Raw genomic sequence first — 17,264 nt, forward strand, 5'->3', positions numbered from 1 at the left:
GTCTGGACCCCTCCAAAGCTGTCAAGCTCCATGACCAGACCCTCTTCCCCAGCACGTGTCCCCCCTGGGACAGGATCCCCCCGGGAAAGAAGCCCCCTGGATGTGCCCCCTAAGGACAGAACCCTTCCCCCACATGTGAGATAGGTGTCAAATGGCCTTTCCTTCTGCTGCGGGAGACAGAAACTGAAAGTGTTGGGGGGTAAAAGCTGTACTCCCCCATCCCCCACAGCCTCCCCAGCCCTTCCTGCAGACCCCTCACCCCTGCTTTCCCCAGCCTGTTCCCTGCTCCAGGTGCCCCCAAGGACCAACAAGGCACAAACTGGGGAGTTGTGAAATTGAGGGGTAAAATGATGGAAATGGAATAAAGAGAGGGAAAAATCACTGGAGGATGGGGGACACAGACCCAGAGCAGCTCAGAATCTGTCTGGGGTGACCCCTGGACACCAGCCCCATGTGGGGCTGGTGCTGGCTCTGGGTCACCCCAAAATCTGAAGCACCCAGGGAAGGAGCTGCAACCCATGGGCTCACCCAGCCACTGACCATCCCTGGCACCCCCATTCCCCCAGGAACAGAAACATGGGACCTCCATTCCTTATGTCCCACTCTCTCTGCAGCCCCCATCCCAACACTGACATTCCCTAGGATCTCCATGGCCCAGCACCCCATTCCCAAGGAACCCCTTCTCCTTCATTCCATCCCCTGAAATCTTCCTAGGACCCACCATTCCCCCATCCCATGAACTCAAATCCTTGGAGCCCACATTCCCCTGGGACTCTCATCCCTGAGTCCCCCCAGGTATGGAGACGCTCATTCCCATGGCACCCCCATTGCCGGATATTCCCCCTCCTCAGGACCCCATTTACCAGTGACCCCATTCCTGCCGCCCCAAAACCACCAAATTCCCACCTCCTGGGAACACCATGACCCATTTTGTCCCACCCACCCGTGTCCCCAGGCGGTCCCCAGACTGTCCCCACCCTGCCCCCACCAAGGGCCACCTACGCATGAGGTCGAGACCTGACCTCGCTTCCTTCCCCATCATCCGAAGAGCCGCCAGCCAGGGGAGCGGTGGCCACAGCAGCGAGTGATAGCCAGTGCACATGGCTGGGGACAACGGGATGGCCGGGAAGGTGGCACTGCTCCTGTGGGGTGAGTGCCCTGGGCACAGGCCTGACACCCTGGGGATCGGGAAGGAAGGGGGCACAGGGGGCTGTGGGGTCCCCTGAGGTCCCCAATGCCAGTAGAGCCAGTCCATGTTACCCACAGTGGAACTGGGTGTGTCTGGGGATGTAGGGTGGCTTTGGGGACAGGAAGAGGGGGCAGGAATTTGGTGATGGGGATGGGGGACAGGAATGTGGGGACTGGCACCTTTGGGCTCAGGCAGCTCCGGGGATAGGGACAAGGGAACTGGGATGCAGGGACAAGAATGGTGAGGATGTGGCCATGGGGATGGGATCATGGGGATGGGATCATGAGCAGGTGGGGGTGACCTGGGCCAGCATGGGCTGTGTCCGTGGTGTTCTCATGCCCAGAGTGTCCACACTGTCCCCATGTTCTGCCTCAGCCCGGGGTGGCCTCAGTGTCCCTGTTCCCAAGGTGTCGGTGCCACATGGATGTGGTACATAGGTGGCTGTGACACAGACATGTCCCCCTGCCTCTCCAGACTTTTGGGGACCACCCACACACTTTCCCACAAGAGCATCTGTCCCCACGGGGACACATTGGGGACAGCCACCACACCCTGTACCCCATGTGCCTCTGTCCCCATGGTGACACCCCCTCTGAGCCCTGTCCCTTCTCCCTTCCAGCCCAGACCCTCGGCCTCGCTGGTGAGTACTCAGGGGATGCCATGTCCCCACACTGCTGTCCCCAGCCCCACACTGGCCCTGGCAGGCTGGTGTCCCCTGTCACCCGCAGGTGCCCAGACCACCCAGCTCCTGGTGGAACCCTCCTGGAGGCCAGCAGTGGTGTGGGACCGGGTGACATTGACCTGCCAGGGCTCGGGGACTGCCGGTGCCACCATCTAGTACAAGGACCGGCAGCGTTGGTGGCAGAAGGGACAGGACAGCCTCAGTGTCACTGAGAGTGGCACCTACACATGTGACAGACCTGGCACTGGGCACAGTTCCCCCTTGACAGTCTTAGATGGTGAGGGGAGACTTTTAATGATCATGGGGGCCCCAGAGCGGTAAGGGTGGGCTCCATTCCGTGGATGGCCTCACGCCCCTCGTGTGACAAGAGCCAGTCCCCTGCACACAGGGACATCCCAGTGCACCCCAGAGCACCCCAGAGCACCCACATGTCCCCAGTGCTATGGGCACCCACCTCAGACCAGTCTCATCAGTGAGATGTGACATTCCTGTCCCACAGACCAGCTGGTGCTGCAGGTGCCAGCGCGGGCACTGCTGGAGGCGGACACCTTGACACTGCGCTGCCGGTGCCGGCAGGACAAACATCTCACCAGGGTGCGATTTTACCGGGAGGAGAAGGATCTCGGGATGTCCCTCAAGGGGACTGAGCTGTCCCTTTCACCTCTGCAGCTGCACCACAGCAGCCGCTACAGATGTGAGGGCTTGGTGGGGTCCTGGCAGTCACGGTCAGCAGCAGTGAGAGTGACAGTGCATGGTGAGCACCCACTATTGGCTGGAACTCCAATATCTTGACACTCCCAAAGCCACTTCCCAGTGCACTCAGACTCACAGTCCTCACCTCTCCTCTCCTTCCCAGAGCTCTTCTCGGCGCCAGAGCTGGAGGGTCCCCGCAAGCTCACTGAGGGGTCCCCCCTGACTCTCAGCTGCCTCAGCACCCCCAGCCCCCTGCGGCCCCAAGCCCCCCTCCTGCACGTGTTCTACCAGGATGGGCAGGTGGTGGGGGGCCCACAGGAGTCCCCGCAGCTGCTGCTGCCCACTGTGAGGGTCTCCCACTCGGGGAATTATGGCTGTGAGGTGCACTCCCAGGAGGGGTCAGTGCAGAAGAGCAGCAACCGGCTCCTTGTCATGGTGTGCAGTGAGTGCAGGGATGGGCACGGGGAGCCCTCACAGATGCCTCGGGTCCATTATACTGCCTGGCACCCTCCAGCCCTCCCTGACGCCTGCTCTGGGGCACCCAACCTTTTCCAGATCCCTCCCTGCCCCCCCCCGTCCTTTCTCGGGTCTCTCCCCGGGACCTCCAGCCCGTACAGGGGTACCCTCATCCTTCCCTTGTGCATTTTCTGTGTCCTGCCATCGCTGCCCTGGGCCTCTCCTAAGCTCCCCCCATTCCTGGCTTGTGTTTCCCTCCATCCTTCGTTGGGTCCCCTCCCTCATCCCTGGGTCCCTCCACCCCTCTCTGAGGTCTCTGCACATTGCCCAAGTCTCACCATCCCCTCCCATGGTCCCCGTAACCGTCCTGGAGTTGCCCACCTCCCTCTCCAGGTGTTCCCTCCCTGACCCCCTTATCATCCCTCGGGGTTCCTTTCTAAGCCCCCCTCCCCTAATCTCTGCACCCCTCTCCCTCACTGGAAATCCCCTGCCACTCCTTGACACCCCCCCGGGTCCCTCACTGTCCCCTGGTGTCCCACTCTCCCGCAGGGGTCCCGCCCTCGGGGGTGTCACTGTCAGTGCAGCCCCGTGGGGTCAGGTGGCACTCGGGGAACACCTGGTGCTGAGCTGTGCAGTGGCCATAAGAACAGGTCCCCTGTCCTTCTCATGGAATCGGGAGAGCTCGGGGGCACTGCTGGGCACCGGCCCCCACCTGGAGCTGCGCCACGTTGGGGACAATGACAGCGGCCAGTACCGGTGCCGGGTCAGCGACAGGGACAGCGTGGCCGAGAGTGACCCCCTGAATGTCACCGTCCTGGGTGAGCAGGACCCTCGGGCTGGTGATGACCCCACCCACCGCACCCCCATCCCACCTTGAAAGGTGCCAGCCCTGTCTCTGTCCCCGCAGTGCCCGTGGCCAATGCCACCATCACCCCCGGTCCCCTGTCACAGCAGGTGCGTGCAGGTGACAATGTGACCCTGCGCTGCTCAGTGCAGGTGGGCTCAGCCCCAGTCACCTTCACCTGGCTGCACAACGGGCAGCAGGTGGCCCAGGGTCCCCTCCTGGAGCTCAGGGACATCGATGTGGGACATTCGGGCACCTACCAGTGCGTGGCCGCCAACCAGCTGGGACAGGATGGGCACCGCGTGTTCCGGGCACTCAGCCCTGAGCTGGCCCTGGAGGTGACACCTGGCTCACCCTGGGTCACAGGTGGGGTCACACAGGGTTGCTGGGGGGTTCAGGGCCCCTGCAGTTCAGGGTGACCCCAATGTGTCCCCTCTGTCCCCAGCAGTGGCTGTGAATGTCGGCAGGACCCTCCTGTTCCTGCTCCTGCTCCTGGCTGTCATCGGGGGCTGTCACTGGTGGCACCGCCGGGGTGGGTGACAATGGAGTAGGACGAGGTCCTACAGGAATCGGGGGGAAGTCCCATACACTGGGGGGGCCGTTGGGACATCACCCAAATCCCCTGAGCTGGAGGAAGCTGAGCCCCCAGTGACCTTTGCTTGGGGTGCTCACAGGTTGGGGGGTCTTTTGGAGGGTCCTGGGCTGTTCCAGGAAGAGCCTTGAGGAATATTGGGGTGTCACTGGGATCTCCTGGGGGCTTTTAGGGAAGTGTTGGAGTGTTGTGCAGGGATGTTGAGAGCTCTTCAGGAATCCTGGAGCAGTTTGGAGGCATCCCTGCATTCCATTCTTGGGGTTCCTTGAGGCTTGAGGGGTGCTCAGAGGTTCAGGGTTCCTGGGGAGGGGGTTGGAGTACCTGGGTGGCTCAGGTGTTCTGGGGCTCCTCAGGGGTGCTTTGGGGTGCAGGGGCCTTGCAGTCCAGTAGAAATCAGTGTCTGGTGGAGGCTCAGGGCTCCAGTGGGCATTTAAAGGTTCCAGGTGGGGTTGGGGCCCAGGGGACACCACGATCACCCCATCTTCTTTTTCTTGCAGCTCTCAGGAAATTTCAGGACAGGTGAGTGGGGAGTTCCAGCCATGACTCTGCCTGACCCCCTGCCCAGACACCCCCTGCCCCCCCCCTTATCCCCACAGGGCCCACCAGAACACCCTTATCTCCTGCAGGTGGGGGAGGGGCTGGACATAAGGAGGCAGGGGGTGAGTATGGGGGATATGTGGTGACTCGGACATGTCACCCATGGCTGTCACCCCAAGCCAGGTGTCTCTTACTGTCCCCCCACAAGGACCCCCAGGTGACCCACGCAGAGCTGCCAGGACCACACAGGCGACTGCAGGACACCAGTGACATCCATGGGAACGTGCTGTGACAACATGGGACACTGGGAGTCCCCATCCCATGGCTCCCGTGGTGGGCCATCCGGCCTGGGGTGATGGCCACGAGTCAGGGGGGCTGCACAGGGCACCCAGTGCTCCCCTTTCCCCCTCCCAGCGCTCCCAATCCACCCATGGCTCCCCAGGCTCCTCCCAGTGCCAGGGGACACTGGACCCATTTCCTTCTTATTTAGTCCAAAATGCAGCTTTTTTGTTAAACTGGCAGAGATGTTGTTTATTCAGCTTTCTGGGGCTTTAGGAATGGGATTTTCCAGTTCTGGGCTGCCACTAAAACCCAGGGGCTGCTGCCCTTTCCCTACCGCTCCTCATGGAGGCACAAAGATCCCAAAAGTCTGACAATTCCTGAATCAGCAATGAAAGAACAAAACCAACAGCAACAGTAACAAGGACTAGAGACCAAAATTGTCACACAAGGAACGATTTCCAGGGAAAGCCACCAACAAAGAACAATCCCCGAACACTTCCTCCCCCATCACGTTTCCTCCATCAGAGGAATCTGGCAGGGTCCTGGACCTTCCTTGCTCTGATGGCCAAAGTGGCCTTCAGGAGGCTCTGGATTCTCTTCTCTCCTGTCCCAAACCCCTCCTCTGCCATGTTCCCCACACGAGGATGTCACAAAGGCACTGAGGAGGTTCCTGAGCCTTCCCCTTTCCCGGGCAGTCAGAATCAGGCCACGGCACAGGGCAGGGTGTCAGAGACAGGAAAAATTTGATGTTGGAGACATTTTGGAACAGCTGTGTGTGGCAGGGGTGGGTCAGGCCTTGCTTTTGGTGAGACAGGGCGCCGTCTGTTATTTGAATATAAATCCCAATATTACCAGTTAGATTGTGCCTGGGCCAGTCTGACACTTGCTGGTGGGGCAAAGGCAGCAACTGCGGTGTATCACCCCAGAGATACCTTGGCTTCCTGGAGATTGCAGCTGGGCACTGTACAAGTCCAGGCTTGTTAGGAACCCCGTTTACCTCAGGAGAAATGGCTTCAGGCCATGGTGAAGAGAAAAAGCAGATGGTTTCTGCTGGAGGGTTTAATGTCCAGAGGTTTATTCCATGGTTACAGAGGTCTGAACGTGAGCAACTGCTCCAACAGAATCTTCGCCGCATGGTCTGTTTCACCTTTTAAGCTCAGGGACAGGGGGAGGGGAGGTACAGGTGAGCCACCAACCAGGTGAGAGGGGCAGGGTCTCAGGGGAAGATGGCACCCAGTCAGGCCAATGACCCCTGGGCCTGAGGGGCATCCTTTGAACTAGACCAATCACACGACGCCTTGCTGGAATGTTGAGCCTGATTGACAGGACTCACTCAGCATGTGGGCAAGGGGGAAGGGAGAGAGGTATAGGATCACCTGGGGGGATGACCTGGAAGGCCAAAATGGGACATTACAGCACACCACAACATCTCCCCCTAATTTTGTTTAAAAAGAAGAGGACTGTGTTTGTGGTGCAGAATGATTGCTAAACCATGGTTGGTAAACCAGTTCTTCCTCTACAGGAAGGTGAGTGTTTTCCACTGAAGCTTCCAGGTCATCTATTGGAGCACTGACGGCTTCCAAATGGTAGACCTCAGGAGGGGGAGATGAGCTTGAAATTAACTTGAGCACCATGCATTTGATTAGTCTAAAAAAAATGCTATAAACTACAATAACTATAACTAAAATAAACAGCACTAAATCACAGTTTTCAGAATAGATCCCAACGAGCGCGAGAGTCCCCAGCCTTTGAACAGTCCATTCAGCCCGTTGTCAGTTTCTCTGTTGATGTCCGGGAGCCTTTGTCAAGGTAGTCCATATGTGGTTTGGGCTGAGGGGCTATGCAGGAGATCACAGGTGGGATGATCACGAGTAGGACGAGAAGCAGGCTCGGTCTCATGGCGTCTCGAGGCTACACACAAACAGTGGGATCTAAACTGGTACAAAAACTTGAAACAAACATATATTACAAACTATTCCAGTTAGGAGGCTTAAATGGATTTTCCTCCAGAGAACACGTGCGGCGTTTTCTTCTCCAGGCAGCATGAGCAACCTGGGGTGCTTCTGTGGATTTCTCTGAGACCTTGGGAACATAGGGCTTTACCCATTTGGAAGGAACCCACCTTAAACCAGAGGGGGTGGACACACAGGCGTATCCACGTCTCCAAGTAACCAATTTGTAAGGTCCCACCATTTTCCAAGTCTCAGGGTCCTTTACTAAAACTGGAGGTTTTTCTTTCATTAACCTATGATTGCTCCCCCCAAAGTGGCGTAGGATGGGTGGGTTCAGGCTGTCAAAAGAACAATTCAGGAAATTGATTGTGAATAGCACCCTGGATAACCGGATGTGGGGAGGTTCCACCTTCAGAACCTGTTGTTGCTGGTCCAGGACCCTTTTAATATCACAGTGAGTTCTTTCTACAATGGCTTGACCTGTAGGGGAGTAGGGGATGCCAGTTTTGTGCTCTACTCCCCATTGCTGCAGGAAGCTCCCAAATTCCTTGGATTTGTAAGCAGGCCCATTATCAGTTTTCAGCTCCTTGGGGATGCCCATGAAAGAAAAAGCCTGTAAAAGGTGGTTAATAGCATCGATAGATGATTCTCCTGTGTGGGCAGAAGCATAGACCGCTCCAGAAAAGGTATCTACACTAACATGAACATATTTCTGCCGTCCAAAATACTGTATGTGTGTTACGTCTGTTTGCCACAGTTCACAACTGTTCAGTCCCCTTGGGTTTGCTCCCGTACTCACTGTAGGGAGTGCATGTTGCTGGCAATTTGGGCATGTGGCCACAATCGCTTTGGCCTGTTCTCGAGTGATGTTAAACTGACAAACCAGGCCAGGTGCATTTTGGTGGAAAAGCTGGTGGCTGATTTTTTCCTGTTCAAAAACATTTGGGAGAGTGGCCATCACTGCAGGTGCAGCAAGAGCATCTGCCCTTCTGTTGCCTTCAGCGATAAACCCTGGCAAGTCAGTGTGTGACCTGACATGCATCACATAAAAGGGTTGCTCTCGGTGAGTGACTAACTTTACCAGTTTTGAGAGCAATTCGAAAAGTGCGATGTTAGACACATCTTGCAGTATTGCTTGATCTGCCCTGGATACTACTCCTGCCACATATGCAGAGTCTGTAATCAGATTAAATGGTTCTGAGATCCTTTCAAAGGCCCTAACAACCGCAGCCAATTCAGCAACCTGAGGTGAACCTTCCACCTCAGCAATGTCTGTCTCCCACTGCTGGGTTTGAGGATCCTTCCAAGTCATAACAGACTTGTGGGACCTCCCGGATGCATCTGTGAAGACAGTTAGAGCCTTTTTTAAAGGTCTCCTACTTAGAGCACTTCTCAATTTTAAGGTAAATTGAACATCTTGTTCGAACAATTTGTGAGCGGGCCGCGCTACTGAAATTTGTCCTGAGTAGGAATCCAGAGCAAACTGCAACACTTCATTTTCTTGAAACAATTGTTCCAGTATTTTCATAGTATTTTGACCTGATTTTAACTCAACTGGAATGTGAATGCACTTAAAATCACATCCTGCTAACTCCCTGATCCGGGTCCTTGCTTTCCGGATCAGTTCTGTTACCAGCTCCTGAGGCTTTGTCAGTCTCTTGGACCTTTTGTGACTGAGGAAAACCCATTCTATGATCAAGAGAGGGTCCCTCTGGTCCCGGTCCTTTTTTGGTGTGTCCTTTGCCTTAGGTGTTTGTTTTTCCTCCCACTGGAAAATAATTCCATGGAGGTGTGGCAACTTACCTAGGATGATAAATTTGAATGGCAGGTCAGGCCGGCATCAGTTGGCCTGTCTTGTGGACATTGCAATCTGAACCTTTTCTAGAGCTTTCCGTGCCTCTGGGGTAACAGACCTAGGAGCACCTGGGTCCTCTCCCCCTTTCAATAAATTGAAAAGAGGGGCAAGGTCTTCGTTAGTCAGACCAAGCCATGGTCTTACCCAATTCAAAGACCCACACAATTTGTGGACATCCGCAAGGGTCTTGATCCTTGGATTGATTTCTAGTTTTTGAGGAACAATGGTCCTATTTCCAATTTCTAAGCCCAAATACTCCCAAGGTGGCATCTTTTGAATTTTCTTTTCCTGGAGCTCGAACCCTGCAACAATCAATGCATCGATCGTTAGGTCAAGCACATGTGTGAGTAAATCATCATTGGGGGCACACACAAGGATATCATCCATATAATGATAGATGATGGCCTTCTCTGCAGCTGCACGTGCTGGGGAAAGCAGGGAAGAGACATACCACTGGCAGATAGCTGGAGATACCTTTAATCCCTGAGGAAGAACGGTCCAATGGTACCTTTTCATAGGTGATTCCATATTAATGGAAGGGACGGAGAATGCAAAACGCGGTGCATCGTCAGGGTGCAAGGGGATTTGGAAAAAACAATATTTAATATCAATAACAGCCAGTTTCCAATCTTGGGGAAGCATTGTTGGGGATGGCATACCAGGTTGGGGAGAACCCATATCTTTAATTACATTATTAATTTGTCGGAGGTCGCAGAGGAGTCGCCATCTCTTTTTGTCAGCTTTTTGGATGACAAACACTGGAGAGTTCCATGGGGACATGGTCTCCACAATGTGGCCCTTTTTTAGTTGCTCTTCCACTAGTTCTTCAAGCACCTTTATTTTTTGTTTACTGAGAAGCCACTGTTTTACATCAACTGGTTTGTCTGTTTTCCACTTCAGTTTTTGGGTGGGGCGCTGTTGTTCAATGACTGCTGTACAAATATGCTGTGGAGAGTCTGGAATATCAATTGTGACACCCCACTGAGCCATTAAATCTCTCCCTAACAAAGGTTCCGAAAAATCTAACACAAATGGACGGATATTTGCCAATTGTCCGTTTGGTCCCTCAAATTGAATAATGCTTTTGGATTGTCTTGCCAATTGCAGACCTCCTACACCTCGAAGATGACCTGCAACATTTTGCAAAGGCCAATGTGCTGGCCAATCTTGTACTGGCATCACTGTGCAGTCTGCACCTGTGTCTACAAGCATCTCAATGCGTTTAGACTCCCCACCTCCAGTGACATTACACCATAATTTGGGTTTGTTTTTCCCAATAAGTGGGACCTGGGCGACTGTGGGCCCTTGTTTTTCGATATTTTCAGGTAAAGATGGCACAGGGATAGCTTGTGCAACAATTTGTCCCTTGGGAAGAAACAGGGGTGGGTGGAAACAATGCAGGCCGAGAACGAATTGCTCAGGATCTGATGTTGTCATTCCCGGAGCAATTCTGATCTCTTGTGGTGTGTGTTTGGTGTCCCCAATGACGATGTACTTACAACGAATTCGGTTCCAAGTACCTTTCTGTTCAGGATTTACAGAGACAAAATGCCAGTCAGTGTCCTCCAGGTGGAGTGACTCTGTCAGCTGCAACCTGTAAGGCTTATTGACAGAAGACGTGGTTAACACAGGATCATCTAAATCATACACAGTCTTTGAAGCACCTGCTTCACTTACACAAACATTAATATTATCGCGCGCTTGATTTATTTTGCTACCCTTATTCCCTTGGCCTGCTCTTTTTGTGTCTGCGCGCCTGGCAGGCCGGCGCTCCCCTTTCAGTTTTTTTGTTGTTGTTGACCCCCAGGGAGGGCTTGTACTTCTCCTCCCCTGCCATTTCTAAATTCATCAAATTCCCTTTTCAGGGGGCACCAGTTACTCCAGTGCCCTAGGTTGTTACAAAGCAGGCATGGTTTTGTGGGCTCAGCCATTGCTGGTCTCCGCTGCTGCCCAGGGTACTGCTGTGCTGAGGGAAAAGGCGCAGGGCTGGCAACGGTGACGCGCTGAGGTGGTCTTGGCAGCAGCCTTGGTCTGGTGTCTTCAGCCACACTCATCAGAGGCTCTTTCCTGTTACAGACTAGAAGCATATCTTTTAGTGTGGGGTGAGATTCTATAGGAAGGCTCAGGATTGCCGCTTGACACTGTTCATTTGCATTTGTAAATGCCATTTCCTCTAAAATTGCTTCCCTAGCATTCTCTTTTTTAACTTGTATTTCAATAGCTCTAGTTAACCTTTCTACAAATTTCAAAAAATGCTCTGATGGTAGCTGTTTAATTTTACTATAGGGTTCAAAAGGCCCCTCAGGTTGTAGGGAAAAGAATGCTTTTTCAGCTGCTTCTTTTACTTTCTCGAGTGTTTCTGCAGGAATTGCAGTAGCTTGGATCGAGGGAGAAGACCATTGGCCCTCACCACAGAGGTGCTCAATGGTGATAGGGTTACCACTGTTGTCTTTGGCTGTGTTTGGATCAGCATGCAAGCCTGGGAGAGCATCATCCAGCATTTGTTTCCATGCTATTTCCCATAATTTCAATTCCGTGGAGGTCATGAGACAGGAAAAAAGCTGTTTTAAATCATGTGGAATCACCACAGTCCTACTCAGTTCAGAATTTAAAAGGCCACGGAAATATGGACTGTGTGGACCATATTCTTTATGAGACTTACAGATCTCTTTAATCAATTGTCGTCCAAAAGAATTCCAATTAGCAGTTGGAGCTGCTCCCCCCTGAGCTGCAGGCTGAAAGGTAACAGGAGCCAGTGACAACATGGGACTATGCATTAGGTCTGCCGTTCCCTGCTCTGTATCCCTTGAATTGGAAGCATTGGGATCACAGCTACAGGTTTGGGGAATGGCAGTGGGTGTCCCCACCGTGGGAACCCAGGGAGGGGGCGGGGACAGGGGGCCGGCAAGGGGCGGGGAAACCGTGGGAACAGGGGGCGGGGTCAGGGGGAAAGCAGGGGGCAAGGACACCGTGGGAACAAGGGGCGGGGTCAAGGGGCAGGAAGGGGGCGAGGACATCTGGTGACATCATGTCAGCAGATGCCCCCTTGGGAGGAGTAGAGGGGTGGAGCTGAGGGTATTGCAGGAAAGGGAGGGGGAGGGGGAAAGGTATCACGAGGAACAGGAGGAGAGGGAGATGGGGCTGGAGTTTCCAGATGCTTAAGAGGATTTTGGGAAGAAGAAGACCAGGTTTGGGAAGATGCCACGTGGCATCCACCATCTTGTGGACCCCCTAGGGACTAAGGGCCATTTTGGGCATCACTGCTCTCTGGAAAGCTGACACGTGCTGTGAGTTTCAGAGGAGGGGACACAAGGGATTGGGGAAGGTTCCACGCGGCCTGGCCAGGGCCTTGTGGACAGGGCAACTCAGGCATTTCAACAGACTCTGGGAGTCGACTTCCCAATGAGTGTGCTCTCTTTAAAATACCAAGTTTTGGGGAAAGAGGTTTAGGGGTTTTAGAGCTAGGAGAGGGAGAAACAGGGAGAGCAGAGGTACATGGCTTTACATTTGGCTTTTTCTCCATTTCCTTTTGTTTGAGCAATGCTGTTTGAATTTGTAAACTCCAAAACACAAATTTAGCTGAGGGTGCATTGCCAGATTGTCCTAAGGTTATCAATTCATTCCCAACTTTATCCCAGAATTGAATATTGTGGATTTCTTCAGTGGAGATTTGTGGGAAGTGGAGGAAAAGCCATCTTATAAATTGTTTCAATTTTCCCTTTGAGAATTTAACATTACCACTGTCTAAAATGCTAACAACATTATAATACATCCGTTTTTGTACAATGCTGAGTTTCGAACCCATGTTAGATGTAAAAAAGCAAAGTACTAAATCCCGCCTGACCAAAAACAAAGCTAAAATCAGCTACCGATTTCTAAAAAAAAAAAAAAACACAGATAGGAAAGCGATAACGAACAGACAAAAGCTTCACAATGCAGCTGTATATACTGCTTTTAAAATTCCCGGGCAACAGCAGCAGGGCACGCCCTGCCCAGCTGAGGTGGAAACAAAGCCTCCCCTGCCGTGGAATGCAGCCCCCCCCGTGGAGCAGAGAGAGCAGCCACGCCATGTGGCAAGCCGAAACCGGGGCCCCCCGCACCGCGTGTGCAGAGAACCCCCCCTTCCCCGCACAGAGAGAGAGAGAGAGAGTCCCCTGCGGCAAGAGAGCTGAGAGCCCTCCCCTCCCCAAAACAGAGAGAGAGAGAGAGAGAGAGAGAGAGAGAGAGAGAGAGAAAGAGAGAGGGATCCCCCGACCACATGGAGAGAGCCGAGCACGCTGCGCTGCAGAGCCGGGGGGAAGGGCAGAGAGCACTCCCACTCCAGCGCGAATTCCAAACGAGAGTAACACACGCAGCAGAAAGCTAAAAGCTAGAACGCAATGAATTCCCGTCTGTGGGGCTGCGCAGCCAAAAATGCAAAGGCAAAAAAAAGGAACAGAACTCACGGCAGAGTCTGTTTTTGAGCTTCTGCTCTACCGAGAGCAGAGATACTCACTCGAAATGGAAGCTGTAGCTGGCTGGGGTCTAAGGCAGGTCTCCTCACCAGAATAGGACCTCTCTATGGGCAAGAGAGGCTACCCTGTCCTCCCTCTGGAAAATCTGCTCACCAGAAAGGAGCTGGGCTTTCCAGAGGCGCCGAACAGTCCACGAAACTTCTTCTGGGAATATTCCCAAAGTCTCTAGCTGAGGGCGATGCAACCAAAGCCCTTTTCAGCTGGATGCATGGCTGCCAGAAGCTTCTCTGAGGAGCTGCGAGTCCGTCTCGGGCTGCAGAGTCACTTAGCCCGCCTCAGGGACGCCAAATATTGGAATATGGCTCCCAATATTACCAGTTAGATTGTGCCTGGGCCAGTCTGACCCTTGCTGCTGGGCCAAAGGCAGCAACTGCGGTGTATCACCCCAGAGATACCTTGGCTTCCTGGAGATTGCAGCTGGGCACTGAACAAGTCCAGGCTTGTTAGGAACCCCGTTTACCTCAGGAGAAATGGCTTCAGGTGATGGTGAAGAGAAAAGGGAGAGGATTCTGCTGGAGGGTTTAATGTCCAGAGGTTTATTCCATGGTTACAGAGGTCTGAATGTGAGCAACTGCTCCAACAGAAATCTTTGCCGCATGATCTGATTCACCTTTTAAGCTCAGGGACAGGGGGAGGGGAGGTACAGGTGAGCCACCAACCAGGTGAGAGGGGCAGGGTCTCAGGGTAAGATGACACCCAGTCAGGCCAATGACCCCTGGGCCTGAGGGGCATCCTTTGAACTTGACCAATCACACAACGCCTTGCTGGAATGTTGAGCCTGATTGACAGAACTTACTCAGCATGGGGGCTAGGGGGAAGGGAGAGAGGTACAGGCACACCTGGGGAAGTTATCTGGAAGTCTAAAATGGGACATTACAGCACACCACAACAGTCTGTCCATCATCTGTCAGCCATGGCACACTGGGGAAAGTGTGACGCTTTGACAAAGCCAACTCCTGAGTGGCTGGATAACCAGAAGTGCCAGCTGGGGAGAAGGCCCTTGGTGACCCAACTGGCTTAAAAGGAAGAGCATGAGGTAGCCAAGTCCCTGACCCTATCTGCTCTTGGGGTGTCTGTCCCCTTCACACTGGAACCCAGAAGTTGGCAACTCATTTAAATGAGAAATATCTGCCAAGGAAACTGGGGGAAATTCCTGGAATGGAAAACCCATCTCAGAATTTTTTTTTAATTTCAATGATGATCTGGCTTCCAGGCCAAAGTGTAGGAAAAGGAATCACAGCTCTTTCCTGGGAAATTGATAAACCAGAACAGAACCAACAACACAAATCCAGAACTTTCCCTCCCGCTCAGCGCTGTTGGTTTTTGTGGCAGTTATAACCGCGGCCAGCGGAGGGCGCTGAAGGGAGCACTCCCGGCCAACACAACAACATCAGCCATTCCACAATACTTTTCACTATCTGAGCAACATCACAATATTTATTCAACAGTATAATCAATAATATAATATCAATTCTTATAATATCCAGTAAAAGTCAGCTTCCATTAACTTGTTTCTGTCAATATCTACCAGTAAAGAACTGTTATTCCTGTTCCCACATATTTACCTAAAAGCCTTGTAATTTCCAAAGTTATAATAGTTCAGAGAGAAGGGGGTCGTGTTTTCCTTTCCAAGCGAGGTTCCCACCTTGTTCAGCTTCCTTGACACAGCTGAACAAAGAAATACCATTTCTGCCAGTTTAACCAAAGATCTGCATTTTTGTCCCAGGAGCAGGGAACCAGGTCCTGTGCCCCCTTGGAACTGGGATGGGCACCAGTAAGCCACCTCATTGGGAGCACTGGAAGGGGGATTGCAGAGCTACTAAGCACATCGGGGTAAAGAGGACCAAATCTGATTTTGATTTATGTCTCAACATATGTTACACATGAGGTGAAAAATGACTCTGTGGGTTGTCCATGTGCTGGGAACCATGTCCTAGGTGAGGCTTCACACAACAGAGAATCAGGGGAGAGAAAGCATCAGTGATCGGGATGTGAGTGACCCCCACTGGCTGGTGGGACAGATGCCTGGGAAAAATGTCTGGGGAAAAGTGCCAGGGAAATCAGGCTGTGAGAGGAGCCTTTGCAAATAAAAGCAGCAGACTGTGACACAACAGGAGCATTTTGCTTTGGGTTTCTTGGAGGGATCAGGGGCTTGCTCAGAGGGCCAGTTTCACCCTTCTCCCCTGTGGGACTGACCTTCTCTGAACCGGGGAGAAGCACTGGGAGAGGCAAAGAATGATCCAAACAATTCTTATCTCATTTACTGCCCCTGTGTTGTTGACAAGTGGAATGCATTGTGGAAGATTGTTTACCTGAAGGGAATTTGTGATTGGATTCTGGTGTGAGTGTTTTGATTCACTGACCAATTGAATCCAGGTGTGTGTGTGTGGGGACTGTTGGCTGACAGTCATGAGATTGTGTTCAGTGGAGTGCAGTTGAGTGCTTGGCAGATTCAGTTTAGATGTAATGTAATATAATATAGAATAATGCCGTATCATAAAGTACTTAATTAGCCTTCTGATCAGATGAAGTCAGATGCATCATTCCTCCCAGATGTTGGGCAAAATTACCACTGATACTACCCTCCCTTGCCCTTTCCTCCAGGTGCTCCTTCTTCCCTGTCCGCACTCGTTCGTCCCTGCTTCACTGCTTCACTGAGGCAGCTCATTCCTGCTCCTCCTGGATGTTCCTTCATTGCTGCCCGATGGAGCAGATGCTGCCTGCACCCACCCAACGATTCTGCCGCGTTTCCCATGCTGCCCACAGCACCGAGCCTGCTGCACCTGCCCACCGCAGCCCCAGCCCACGGCAGCCAGCCCAGAGCCACCAGTGCCGCAGCACCAGCCCGCAGCCAGCCCGCAGCAGCCAGCCTGCAGCCATCGCTCGCCCATGCCAGAGACACGCAGGTGCCGTCCCTGGAAATCACGCCCAGCCACTCACAAAAGCCATGTGGGCTCGCCCTGGCTTGCAGCACACACACTCCATCTGCCCAGCTGATGCTCAGAGAGCGCCTTGGCTTCTTGTGGTAACGCTGTCCCTGACTTCTGTTTCTGTCTCTTTCCTTGTCCCTTTCTGCTCCCTTCTATCCCCCTTTGGTATAAACGCTTACCCTCCTTTATCAATAAACAGTTCTCAGATATAATATTGCCACTTTTGTGCTTCATTTTCACCTTAGAAACCTTTCAGCAAGAATCCTCCCCGACTCCCCCTTTTACAGCGGGATGGGACAGGGGTAGTGGGAGGGGGAATGGGGAAGCCCTGGGTGTACTGCAGGCACTGTGGGGAGAGAATGGGGCAGTCCCTGAGGGCACTTGGATGGGGCTGGGGAGCCCCTGCAGGTACAAGGAAAGGAATGGGGGAGCCCTTGGGGGTACTGGGAGAGGAAATGGGGAGCACAGGGTGCCCTGTGTAGCCTTCCCCTGAGCCATGACCACCTCCCTTGGAAGGATGCGCAACCACAGGAGCCATGGAGGGAGCACCCCCAGAGTCACCCAGTGCCTCCCGCTTCCCAGAGCATCACAACTTTTGGTGTAGATTGTCATAGATGTCACTGGGTTCCCATGGTTGCCTTTGCAGCTCCATGTACGTCGCCTGAGGATCCTCCACTGTGAGTGCAAGTGGGTCTTGGCGGGCCCTGTGGGAATAAGGGGGTGTGGGGAAGGGGATGG

The 17,264-nt window shown here is 53.3% G+C and overlaps 1 protein-coding gene across 1 annotated transcript in view; it reads left to right on the forward strand.

The window, feature by feature from the left end:
* Positions 1-17,264, forward strand: part of LOC134429365 (Fc receptor-like protein 3) — a gene marked incomplete at its 5' end in the record, with an annotated part of 61,857 nt that overhangs the window by 35,130 nt on the left and 9,463 nt on the right. The window contains 1 exon segment of the mRNA XM_063176511.1: positions 3,928-4,245. Coding sequence (XP_063032581.1) covers positions 3,928-4,245 — 318 coding nt within the window.

This window comes from Melospiza melodia, chromosome 25 (assembly GCF_035770615.1).
Source record: "Melospiza melodia melodia isolate bMelMel2 chromosome 25, bMelMel2.pri, whole genome shotgun sequence".
NCBI classification, from domain to species: domain Eukaryota; kingdom Metazoa; phylum Chordata; class Aves; order Passeriformes; family Passerellidae; genus Melospiza; species Melospiza melodia.